The sequence below is a fragment of the Moschus berezovskii genome, chromosome 27 (assembly GCF_049115385.1).
Source record: "Moschus berezovskii isolate FMDL1 chromosome 27, NW_MosBer_1.0, whole genome shotgun sequence".
Classification (NCBI taxonomy): Eukaryota; Metazoa; Chordata; class Mammalia; order Artiodactyla; family Moschidae; genus Moschus; species Moschus berezovskii.
In genome coordinates, this window is record NC_142486.1 from 28,737,263 (window position 1) to 28,750,328 (window position 13,066).

Consider the following 13,066-nt stretch of genomic DNA (forward strand, 5'->3'; position numbering starts at 1 on the left):
GTGTTAAAAATTCTCGTCTTCAATACTGAGAAAGTGTTCTCTGTGGGGTGCCGTTCCCTTGTCCGTAACTGTCCCATAGGGACAGACTCCTGCACTTGGTTGAATGTTTTTGAAGAGATTTTAAAGGATCTTCGGATGGCTGCCATTGCTGGAGTGAGGTTAAACATTTGTTTCGTCTTTATGGTCTTGATGCCGGAGGTTTGTTTGCTCAGTTAGTGCTGAGCAGGGGTTGCTGAGCCGCAGACGTGGGCTTCAGGTTTGATACTGCTAACATGAGCCATAACAGGGCTTGAAGCAGTGGTGGCTGGGGTAGGGGTGGAGGGGCGGGGGTAGGTAGTGGTGCTAGAGGTCTGTAGACTGGATCAGGTTGTTTAAAAGTCTTGGCTACCTCTTGTGAGGCTGCTTCCCTTAGATTCTCTGTGGACCTTGGTGTTTTTGGACTCTTGGAACCATGCTATCTCAGTGCACCAAAGCACGAGCTCCAGGTAAAGGGCTTCTCTCTGTCTCCTCCTCCTTGCTCCCTGACTGCCTGTGGCCTCATCTTGCTGCCAGTCATCACTGCAGTGCCTTTCCTTCATTTTCTCCCCATATTTTCTGTCCTTTAGTGATCTCACCCACCTTCTAGGACTTCAGCTGAAGACTCCGACATCTTCCTCTCCAGCTGGGATCTCTCCTCAGATCCGGGTCACAGTTTATGCTGACCCCACACATCTCTACCTGGGTAGCTTTCAGAATGAGTGGGGTTTAAAATTCATGTGTCGTAAACAGGGTGTGCAACTTAATGTAACCTTTCTCTCCTTCTGTCTCCAAACCCGTTCTTTCTCCAGATTGCTTTACTCTAAATGATGCCCAGTCACCAGCATGGTTTTTAACATCTGCTTTGGCTCTTCCTCTGTCCCCCAGGTCTGGTCAGTTACAGAATCCTGGCAGTTTTGTCTCCAGGCTCTCTCTCACATCTGGATTCTTCCCATTTCAAGTAGCAAGTAGCCTTATTCCTCATCTGAAGTTAGCCAACTCCAGGCAGGACTCCCTGCCTCACTTTAACCTTCAGTTCAGTCCAGTCGCTCAGTCGTGTCCGACTCTTTGCGACCCCACCAATCACAGCACGCCAGGCCTCCCTGTCCATCACCAACTCCCGGAGTTCACTCAGACTCATGTCCACAGAGTCGGTGATGCCATCCAGCCATCTCATTCTCTGTCTTCCCCTTCTCCTCCTGCCCCCAATCCCTCCCAGCATCAGAGTCTTTTCCAGTGAGTCAGCTCTTCACATGAGGTGGCCAAAGTATTGGAGTTTCAGCTTTAGCATCAGTCCTTCCAATGAACTTTAACCTTCAGCCCATCCTTTAAACAGAGGTTGGCAAACTTTTTCTATAAAGGGTCAGATAGTAAAATATCTGGGGGTTTCCAGGCTGAATAGTCTTTGTCAGGACTCTCAACACTGTCATTGTCACCTGAAAACTGCTGTAGAATGCAGTGTGTCAACAAATGGGTATGACTATGCCCCAGAAAAATTTTATTTAAAAATAGATGATAGGTCAGATTTGGTCCGTGGCTGTGGTTTTCCAGCCTCTGCTTTAAACTATTATACCACCAGATTTTTTTTAATTGGAAGATAATTGCTTTTCAATATTGTGTTGGTTTCTGCTGTACAACAACTCGAATCAGCTGAAATGATATATATATATATTCCCTCCCTCTTGAGCCTCTCTTCCCTACCCTGAACCCCATCCCTTTAGGTCATCACAGAGCACCAGGCTGGGCTCCCTGTGTTATATAGCAGCTTCCTACTAGCTAGCTGTTTTACACATGGTAGTGTATATATGTCAGCACTACTCAATTGTCCTACACTCTCCTTCCCCCGCCCTGTCCGCAAGTCAATTTTCTGTGGCTGTGTCTGCATATACCACCAGATTCACCTTTTATGGCTTCTGGATTGGATAATACCTACTTTAGAGTTCAGTGTCATTTATACAACTGCAGAGCCTCAGTTCACATTTCTCACAATGCATCGTTCCTTCAGCATCTTGATTACTTTTCTTTGGAAAATTCCAACACTGAATACATCCGGTCTGTTGGGAAGCCTGTTCCTATCTCTGCAGCCTGAAGATTGCCCTTGCTTTTCATAAAAACTGCATCACCCTCAGGGACTCAAAGGCATCACAGTTGTGAGTCTCCAAACAAACATGATGGGTGTGAATTTGCATTGTGTAAATCTAAAGAGCTAATGTTAATTTCAGATCCGTCACTCCTTATTGACTGAATATACTAGCTCTCTCACGGCCTTTTGACCTTCAGAGCAGTGAAGTTATCTGTAAGGAGAAGTGTATTTAATGCTGTGTTTATAGGTGTTTTAAACACCAAACAGAGCTTGGCTTGTGAGAGGCATTAAATACTGATTTAACAAATGAGTGTCTTCCGACTGTGTCAGCTTTGTAATCTCCTGATGTATGGCTGTGTCCACATCACTGCCCCTTGGTTAAATTCTGAGTTAATCCCGTGTTCTTTATTTTTCTGTACAGGTGATTCTTTTTAGCCTGGCATTATCAAGCCTCCTGTGATCTGGCCCAACCTTCTTGTGTAGTCTGGACCTGTTTTTGTCCTTCTTCCCAGCCAGACTGGCTCATTTTTTCTCCCTCTAGAAAGTATTGTGTGCTTTTGCATGTCTGTAGTTTTTGGTATATGAAATTCTTCAACTTGAATTTCCTCTGGCTTTTCTGAGTCTTTGCTACTTATGGCTTAACCTGTCTTACCCAGGTCCACTGTATGCCTCTGGGTGTACACCTTTCCCTTGCCTGCTGCCTTGCCCACGAGTGATCTTTCCTTTCTCTGAACTGCCAGAGAACCATGTACCTCTTCTGTTGCATAAATTTTGCCTTTACATCTTATTCCGCTTTTCTCTCTAAGTGATTCCCTCCTTGGACAAGGAGTGTGACCTTTTTATTGTCTGTGTGTAAATGCCTAGCATGGCACTTTGTATGTAAGGACTTAATAAATGTTATCTTGCATGTAGCTAGTTTTCAATCAGATTCTACTGGAAAGAGCATATGATTTATTGCAAAGTAGAAGGTGGGTTAGGGTAAGTGGTTTTATCCCTTGCTTTATTACTAAGGCCCGAGTGTGTTATGTAACTTTGTGTTCTGTCATTGTCAGAAGGAGAAAATGGTTTTCTTCCATCCACCTTTGGAAGAAGTGATGACAGTAAAGGAAAAAGCCTAAGTAAAATGATAGAACTTTTACATACACTGTTGCCAAATGTTGTATTTAAAAGTACACTAAAGAATCTATATTTTGGGGCAGGTTTTTAGGGGAAGAATCTCTTCTTAAAAGTCTTGCTACTTCATTCAGCATGACCTTTTAGAAGGCATTGGTCTAGAACCTTGCTATATGCTGGCCCTGGAACCGGCCATAATTCTAATTTTTTTCTTGCTTATGAGGCTTTCTAATGGTATTGAGAGATTACAGTCTTTATTGTCTTTTTGTTTGACTTAGCACTGAAACCGCTTATTCATGTATTGTTCATTAATTTAACGATAGCCATTGAAAAAGCTGGTAAATACTTCAAGCTAGCTAAATACAGACTGTATTTACAGGCTCGAAAAGCTAATGGGAAATGGCAGTTTCCTGTGAAGCATGAGTAACGCTGAAGAGAACTGTAGTCACAGTGGGTCAGGAGTATGAGTGGGCAGTGCAGTATGGCAATTATGTATGTAAATAAGTTAATTCAAAATGAGAGCAGTCTCATTCCAGCTCTAGACTTCCTGATCAAATAAACTTGGGAAATGAATTGCCTAATTTAGGCATTTGCTATTGGTGCCACTTAAGCAATTTTCTGAGTAGTTAAAGCAAGAATCATGTGTATTGGAAAGTCTGTGTTTTAGTGGCCATTTTAACCAATATTTCAATGGTGTTTCCATTAAAAGTATGATCCGATTTACAATATGTCCATTTCCTACATGAACCACTTTATTTTTTAAAAAATTTTATTGAAGTATAGTTGATTTGTAGTGTGTTAATTTCTGCTGTACAGCAGAGTGACTCATTTATACATAAATATTCCTTTTCATATTTTTTTCCTTTATGCTTTATCACAAGATACTGTCAGCCATTTTATTTAAATAATTCTACATGTCTCACTTCACAATGAGTTGTGTAATAGAAGTGTTACTGATAGTTTTCTACATATAATAGAAACCTTTACCCCAAACTCTTCTGTTTCAGCCATAAAATGCTCATATATCTATTTTGCTTATGTAGAATTTTAGTATCAAGTCATATGATTCCCAATCAGTGAGGAATTGCCAAAATTTTTAGATATTAGTGAGAAATGGGCCTGACAGTTTAGCTTCAAGGGCCTGTGTTGGTATCATGGTTTGAGAAGAGAACCATGGGACCTGAAATATTTGTTTTAAATACGCAAATATACCAGTAAAATCATAACAGGTCACATTCTTGTTTTTTAGGACTTAAATGAATTTAAGGAGATGACAACATGTGTTTTCCCCAGGTAAGCTTTCTTTGAGGATTTGCCTTTGGTTTAAAACAGCCATCAGGGCATCCATAATTTTGGAAAATCCCATGAACGGAGGAGCGTGGTAGGCTACGGTCCATGGGGTCACAAAGAGTCGGACACAAATGAGCGACTTCACTTCACTTCATATAGTAATTTATTAACACCATTAGATCATAGTGATATTTCAGTTTGCATAAGCTGGAAAATGGCTTAATAGCTCCACCTTGCTGATGTTTGCTTTTACAAATGATGATTATATTTGTTGTTAAAATTTAAAAATCAGAATTTGACCCTAGGGTGAAAATGGAGAGCAGCTGGTTTTTTTCTCATCCTGCCTCCCACTGTCTGAGGGACCTGTGAGGTCTGCTTGAATTGGCGCTTGTCTGTCTTGTCTGTCGGGTGAACCTTGTCACAGTGAAGCATCCGGTTGAGGGTATTCAGTTGAATATTGAAGGTGGTTGAATATATAGTTGGATAGAGTTGGCTATGTTGAGAGTATTCTGTTGCCGGTCAAAAACTGTCTGGCTAGAGAACTCCTTTTTCTCAACTTTGTCAGTGCCTTGCTGCTGCTGCTGCTAAGTCGCTTTAGTCGTGTCAGACTCTGTGTGGCCCCATGGACTGCAACCTACCAGGCTCCTCCGTCCCTGGGATTTTCCAGGCAAGAGTACTGGAGTGGGGTGCCATTGCCTTCTCCTGTCTGTGTCTTAGGATGTTGGTATTGTCCATGGTTAGTGTGGTGTGTTCTGATAGATCCCACATCAACCGCATGGAGCCCTCATAGCAAGAGTCCACATCTGAGGACCTGTCTGCAGAGGACTTTGAGCAGTTGCTCTTTCAGCCAGACTGTTTCTGTCCAATTACCTGCAGTACTCATATTTATGTGAGAGGAAATAGTATTTTTATGAATATGTGTGTGTGTTTCTCTCTTTTTTCTATTATTGCGATCTCTGAAGCAGAGTGGTGAGAAATAACAGTTGTGTGAGACTGCAGATGCAGTTTTTGACCCTCCAAGATGTTATACTGTACAGATCTGGGTGGTGGTACATGATCAGAGCTTGGGAGCATCAGGCCTGCAGCAGTGTTTGAGCCACGTGCACACACGCGAGGTTGTTTGCCTTACCCCTGATGTCAGTGTAGGCCCACGGCCTCTAGCACTTGTGCTCTGGGTTTGGGCTTCCCCACAGCCTCCTGACGAAGTGCCCAGATGAGGGGACCATGTCCTCAGTCTGACGAAGTGGAGATGCAGATGACTGATGTGCCTAACGCCCCCATCCACTGTTATTCATTGGAGTAAAGTACATTTTGAACGTTGCTATCCGTTTTGTTTACCTTTTTAAAAAATTCTTCTGTTTTTAGGCTCTTGGATACAAAATTGATGGCCAGCACACAGCCTTTTAAGGTATTTTAAAAATCAGAACTGTTGTTGATAAATTATAGTTTGAAATTTTCTGGATTGCTGCTAACAGCTTTAGAATTCTGGTCAATTAATGTCATTTTCCAATACACCTTCCTCCCCTACCCACCTTTTGTTCTTTGAAAAAACAAAAAAGATAAAAAAAAAATTGAGGAAAGACTAGAAATAAATATGTCAAAATGTGAATAGCAGTTGTCTTTGGGTAGTGGAAATGTGGGAGTTTTTTCCTTCTGAATGTAAATTTTTAATGTTAAAACATATAATGAATTTATGAATAGATTACAGATGCATACACTCATTCCTTTTCCTTTTTACATATTTTGGATATATAGTCTAATCAAGAGAATTCAGGTAAAGATATAATCATTTGCTTCTTTCTGAAGTGACTTTATATGGCTGAGTGAAATGAATGCCAGAACAGTATAGCTTTCTGGCCAAAGGTCTGTAGATACTTAACACATCTGTAAAAACTTTTCATATGGCTATACTTCCCATATGGTGGAAATTAAACTTGTGGTTTCTCTCTCACATTGAAAAGAACGACTCCTGTGTTTCCTTAAAGAACACAAGGGGGCAGTACTAGATACTTTTTTTTGGTCCTGATTCCTCGTGAATCTCTAATAGATGTTGCTTTGAGATGATGACAGCTCCTCCCTGTGTTTCCTGGTTTGCAGGATATCATTAACAACACATCCCTTGCAGAATTGGAAAAGCGGTTAAAAGAGACACCTTTCAACCCTCCTAAAGTTGGTAAGAATATAACGATCCCAGAAAGCTCCACACTCTCAGTGATAATTATGGATGTCTATTGTAGAAGAAAAGTAAAACTATTCTAGAAACTACATATATTGTACATTTATAAATTTTGGCTGAATTAACTTGCTCATACCCTTGGTTGAGTTGCTGTTTTCTGAATAAAGATGATCTTCTAATCCTACCTCTGTTTTGCATGGGTAGGGTTGGGTAACCTATTCATTGAGAAGTTTAGCAATGGAATCTTCAGGGCTTTTTGTTTCTTAATGCTTGGAATTGTCCCCAAACTATGTGTCTTCCTTTTGGTTTAAGTGAAGACAAAAAGCTGGTGATTAATTATCAGGGGTAGAGTGAAAATATACTTTTTGTCTCAGGAAAGCCCAAGAACTGGGTATACAGATAAAGAAGGAGGGGGCTCCACCTCTGCCTCCTTCATAGGCAGCTTAGGCACTGGACAGCAGTGATGAGGAAAACCAGAGAAGGGCGGGATGTTTCTCGGCTGGAAATGTTTGCCGTATCTGGCCGTGGCCCCACCCGTGTGTTTGGTGGACCTTCCAGATGTTAGTTACTTCCTTGGTTCCTCTTGGCCTCTGTCATGCTGCTGGAATCGTAATTAACATCCCATTAGATGTAGCCTTCAAACTTCCTGAGAAATTGATAATAGGACTGATGGCTCAGAAATTGACAATGGAAGGTACTGAAGCAGCCAAGATGACAGTTATTTGCTTCCCTTTCTGGAATAGTCCAAAAAAGGAATTAAGAAAAGGGTGGGAGGAGAAAACCTAGACCTTTCCTCTAACAATGTAATGGACAGTATAATGGAAATAATTGATTTTGGAAATAAGTGTTGTAGCTGGTGGTAGGGGCCATGACTTAGTTGGCTATCGCGTTAAAAGACTTTTTTTTTAAGCTTAAAATCTAATATTCGATACTTACTGAGGTTAAAGAATTCTTGCCTAAAGAGCATTGTATTGATATAAAAACAATTATAGCTTTTTCATTGTTAATTTCCACTCATGTTTTTGATTCTGTTGTAAACTTTTTGATACTCACTTACAAAATGTTTCTAGGAAAGAACTATTTATGAGTTACAGTTTTATCCCGTTATTTCTGTATAATATTCCAGTAAGGAGAGTTTAGTCTAAAGCAGGTTGAGTAAATCTCATTCTCTCAGCATCTGTGAATATCATTGTGACCAGAGAGGCATGTCATAAAACAGTCTCTCCCATCAAGATGTGCCATGTAGCAAGGGCAGCGTTACAGCAAATTCTGATCTGTTTTTGGACTTGGTTGTGCTTTCCATCTTTATATCTGTGAGCTCGGAGACATAGTGAAGGACACTATTGACTTCAGCCGCCAACCTTGATGGTAGTCTTTGGCTTTTGGGGAGGGTGAGCTGGAGTATTGTCAGATAACAATTACAGAGTGTTTACCACGTACCAAACATGGCGTGAGAGCTTTACTTACTTGAGCTCATTTGATCCTCACAAAATCCTAACGAGGGAGTCCTTCTACCATGGTGGAGGCCCAGAGCGGGCAACGTGCCCAAGAACACTTAGCAGCTAAGTGATGGAGCAAAGATTCAAACTCAGACAGTGGACGCCGGGTGCCATGCTCTTAGCCATTGCTCTGAGGTCCCCAGCCTCCAGGATCTAATGCCTGATGACTGGGATGGAGCTGATTTAATAATAAAAGAAATAAAGTGCACAATAAATGTAATATGCCTGAATCATCCCCAAACTACCTCCACCTCCATGGAGAATTTGTCTTTCATGAAACTGGTCCCTGGTGTCAAAAAGATTGGGGACCACTGCTCTGAAGTACACCTTGCGTCCCAATCAGAGGAGGAGTCATGGTCACAAGAATGAGTTATGCATGGTTGTAAATAGCATCCAACAGCATGCAGTTGGGAGGCCTGCGGCTGAGTCTTTGATAACATAACCAAGACACTTCTCTAGTCTAGACCAAGGCCCTCATTTTCAGTGACTCTGTTATCTCAAGGTCTTGTGTGGAGAGAATTAAGAAGGAGATAGCTTTCTTTCTGCTTATTTAGGGTGTTTCGTGTTTCTGCTGCACAGACATCTGGATTTGGCAGGGCAGCATGCTTACCAGTCCTCATGATTTGTGATGACCTTGGGAAGACTGTTTTCTTTTTTCTCTTTAGAAAGTGCAGAAGGCTTTCCAAGTTATGACACGGCTTCTGAACAGCTCCACGAGGCAGGCTATGATGCTTATATCACAGGACTGTGTTTTATCTCCATGGCCAACTACCTAGGTATACACTGTGCCTGTCTGACAACATACCATGGTCCAGAGGGGATCTTCCCTGTCTACCCTTTCCCTGGGATCCACTGACCCAGTAGGAAGTGGGAGGAAGGAGAGGGGGTTGGGAGCGGGGATGGGGAGTACACAGGAACATCCATCAGACCGCTTCCCTGGGGTTGTGGTACTTGGTCCACATGAGCACTTATTTTACCCTTGTGGAACCCTATTGTTGATTTCAAGATATTTTTTTCAGGCTTTGTCTCCTTTAATGTATGTGATATTCTGCTTCTTTTCTTCATTAGGTTCTTTTCTTAGTCCTCCAAAGAGTCATGTATCTGCCAGATCAAAACTCATCGAACCTTTTTTTAACAAGTAAGTAATCAGAGTCCCAGTGCCCCAGCATCCTCTCCTGTGGAAGAGCCCAGTATCTGGGATGTCAGTGAGGGGTGACTGGGAGCTCTCGGGCATTTTTAGATATTTCTCATCACTGGTAACTCAGATGTTTTTTGAAAAATAGAAATTTACCTTTTCGAAAAGAATGTATTCAATATTTGCTAGAAAAAAAAACATTATGAAAGGTAGCACATCTCTTCCAAGACAAAGGACTGATGGCTTCAGAATGTAAGTGACCCATGAGGGAGACTCTGTATGTGTCTGTGTACACAGTCAGACCTCACTTAACCCCAACAGGCTTTACGAGTGAGATTATTCTTCATGCTTGCATTATTATCTAATTAAATAATGTCCTTTCTAAGAAGATGTTTGTTACACAGATGATTTCTCAGATAACTTGCGGAGCAGTTTTGATGGTCATTGCATCCCGAGCCCTCATCTGAATGGATCTGGTGAAGTCGCACCTTCACTGTCGGAGGGAGTCATTGTGATTGTAGGGAAACGTCTACTTTCAGAGCATTTCCAAAGAATCTCTAGATTGTTACTTCAAAGTGAGGCTGGTGCTTTCTTGGCACAGTTGAGACTAAAGTTGTGAATGTGATCATCAAGCCGGCCACAGCATGGCTTTGTGCCAGGGCCCCAAGCCTTCGTCTCTACCCCAGCTCTCTTTGCAGGGCTGGTTCTGGGAGGTTTAGGTGAGCCAGACAGAAGTGGGCAGCCCACATCACTCACCACTTCTGAGAGAGCCATTTCAGGGTTGGCTTGGTGACATCATTTCCTTATATTATATGCAGCATTTTACGTTTCTATCAGTGCTTTCCTGAGTAAGAATGCCGTCTCCTCCAGAGTCTATAAATTCTGGTATCACAGTGCTTGTTCATAGGTGCCCCATGCTGCAGTCAGAAGTTAATTCCAAACATCTGGATTCCTACAGGTTTGAAATTTGTGTAGTCTGAGTTAGTGAATTCTGTCATCCTGTGGCTTCTTCCTTTTTAAATCTTTGCTCTTTTCTGTGGAAGTTCAGAGGTAAATATGTTTGACTTTTCAAAAACATCTTTCACGTAAAAAAAAAAAAATCTTTAAAAGAGGACTGGGTAACAGTGTAGTGTATATTGAAAATTAAGTTGCATTTTTCTGCATGGAAAATTAATTCTGCCACCAATTGAGTTCTTGCTATCTGTCCAGTTCAAAATGGGATTTTCTAACCCCTTAACTCTCAGTTGGGGGCAGTGTTTATCTTTGTAAATCTTAGGACCGATTATGGCATCAACCATGGAACCTGTGAGTGACACTAAATACATTTGGATTGTGGCCTTTCTGGCATTTTTATGCATGTGATGTTAAGTTTGTTGTTCAGCAGTATTTTGCAACTGGGGAGACGTTTGCTGCTGCTGCTGCTGCTGCTAAGTCGCTTCAGTCGTGTCCTACTCTGTGTGACCCCATAGACGGCAGCCCACCAGGCTCCCCCGTCCCTGGGATTCTCGTTTACTACATTTAAATATTTAAAACAGCAATCCTGCTTCTGCACTAAAATCAGCTCCTAATAAAGCCAGGTGATGGTCACAAATGGGGGTGGATAGAAGCTGTCTCTTGTTTGTCAGTCATCTGTGTGGCCAAGTGAAGAGCAGTCAACGTGGGCTTTGGTTTATAAGTTCAAGTGAAGTGAAAGTCGCTCAGTCGTGTCCGACTCTTTGCGACCCCATGGACTATACAGTCCATGGAATTCTCCAGACCAGGTATTCCCTCCTCCAGGGGATCTTCCCAACCCAAGGATTGAACCCAGGTCTCCTGCGTTGCAGGAGGATTCTTTACCAACTGAGCCACAAGGGAAGCCCTTTAAAAGTTTAAATTAAACTTGATATATTTCTAGATCAATTTAGTATTGCTGCTGCTGCTAAGTCGCTTCAGTTGTGTCCGTCTCTGTGTGACCCTATAGATGGCAGCCGACCAGGCTCCGCTGTCCCTGGTATTGCTAATTATGTGCAAAGATGTTACTCAGAAGAACTGGGCAGTAAACACATTACTTCACTTTTAAATGGGGCTGGAGTCCATTCAGATTATTTTTTTGCTGAAACCTAGATGCATACCAAAAATAGTTGAGGTTTAGGAATCCTCCTGTGATATTGCACTGAAAATTCATTCCCAGTTTGATTTTTTTCTCTATTTTTCCCTATCTGCGAAGGAAGAATTGTTTCTTTATCTTTGAAGGGAAAAAAGATTCTAGCAGGATTTAAAGTGCAAAATAAGGACTTTTTTTATTCTATATTGGACTGGCTTGGTTAAGTACAGCCACCCATTCTGAACCCGTTAAGAAAGTGGGAAAAGCGGTTGCTTTTGATGTTGTGTGTGGATGCGTGTTCGGTTGCTCCGATGTGTCCAACTCTTTGTGATCCCTTCGACTAGCCCACCAGGCCTCTCTGTCTTTAGGATTTCCCAGGCAAGAATACTAAAGTGGAGGTTCCATTTTCTCCTCCAGTGGATCTTCCTGACCCAGGGATCAAACACGCATCTCCTGCATCGGCATGTGCATTCATTACCACTGCACCACCTGCGAAGCCAATATTGACCTCATTCTTACCTAAATGCAGGCTTCGTTTATAATATTAAACCTTGATTTTATTACTTTTCTTCAAGATTGCTCTTGTAAAAAGACGTCCAGCAATTGCTGTCAGTATTATCTCAAGTGGTTGATTTTAGAAGAATCTAAATTTTTCTGAGGGTTTATTTGTTTTTCTTGTTGTTCAGTCACTAAGTCGTGTTGGACTGTTTGGAACCCCATGGAGCACAGCATGCCTGGCTTTCCTGTCCTTCATTATCTCTCAGAGTTTGCTCAAACTTGTGTCCACTGAATCGGTGATGCCATCCAACCATTTCATCGTCTGTCACCCTCTTTTCCTCCTTCCCTCAATCTTTCCCAGCATCAGTGATTTCCAGTGAATTAGCTCTTTGCATCAAGTGGCCAAAGTATTGGAGCTTCAGCTTTAGCTTCAGTCCTTCCAGTGAGTATTCAGGGTTGATTTTCTTTAGGGTTGACTGGTTTGATCTCCTTGCTGTCCAAGGGACTCTCAAGAGTCTTTTCCAGCACCACAGTTTGAAAGCATCAACTCTTTGGCACACAGCCTTCTTTTTGGCACCTGGCTTTTCTCAATGTAAGCTTAACCAAACACGTATAGCACTAATACGAATTTGGGTGGACATGAGACGACTTACACGTGCAAATAACATTTTGCTCTATCACAAGATTTATGTTTAAAAAGTAAACCTTCAGTGAAGATAAACCCAGCCTATTTCTGCATTATTTTAAATTAGCATCTGACTGTGTTAGGTGTGCCTTTTGGGGAAGCTTTACCAAGTCAGCTATTGAGAAGATCCCAAGACAGTTGGTTCTTGAGCAGATTGCAGAAATGGAGTGTAGTACAGGGTACTTTCTAAGCCCAGTTTGTCCAGGGAAACGTCCCAGCAGGACTTTGCAAGGTACCATTTGTCTCTTTCCTTTCCTGGGCACCTCACGTGTTTTTCCCTTCCTTTTTGGACTCAGAATGAAAGTCCTAAGGTTGCCGAATGATGGAAATCAGGATGAGACCACTGCTAATGCCAGGCTGTGTGCAGCGTGCTCTTCCTTTATGTTGTGGGCTCTCTGCTCAGGAAATGGTTTACCTTCTTTTATGACCTTGGTCAGTTTTCATCAATGCATAGAAAACCAGACTTAGAGAAGATCCTTTGGTCAAATC

The 13,066-nt window shown here is 42.0% G+C and overlaps 1 protein-coding gene across 2 annotated transcripts in view; it reads left to right on the top strand.

Moving 5' to 3' along the window:
* The window catches only part of PARN (poly(A)-specific ribonuclease), a 183,548-nt gene that overhangs the window by 33,600 nt on the left and 136,882 nt on the right, over positions 1-13,066 (top strand). For both annotated transcript variants that reach the window (XM_055409530.2, XM_055409531.2), the window contains exons 14-18: positions 4,461-4,504; positions 5,867-5,909; positions 6,599-6,674; positions 8,842-8,952; positions 9,245-9,314. In XM_055409530.2, the coding sequence (XP_055265505.1) occupies positions 4,461-4,504; positions 5,867-5,909; positions 6,599-6,674; positions 8,842-8,952; positions 9,245-9,314 (344 nt within the window). The remainder of the gene's footprint in view (positions 1-4,460; positions 4,505-5,866; positions 5,910-6,598; positions 6,675-8,841; positions 8,953-9,244; positions 9,315-13,066) is intronic.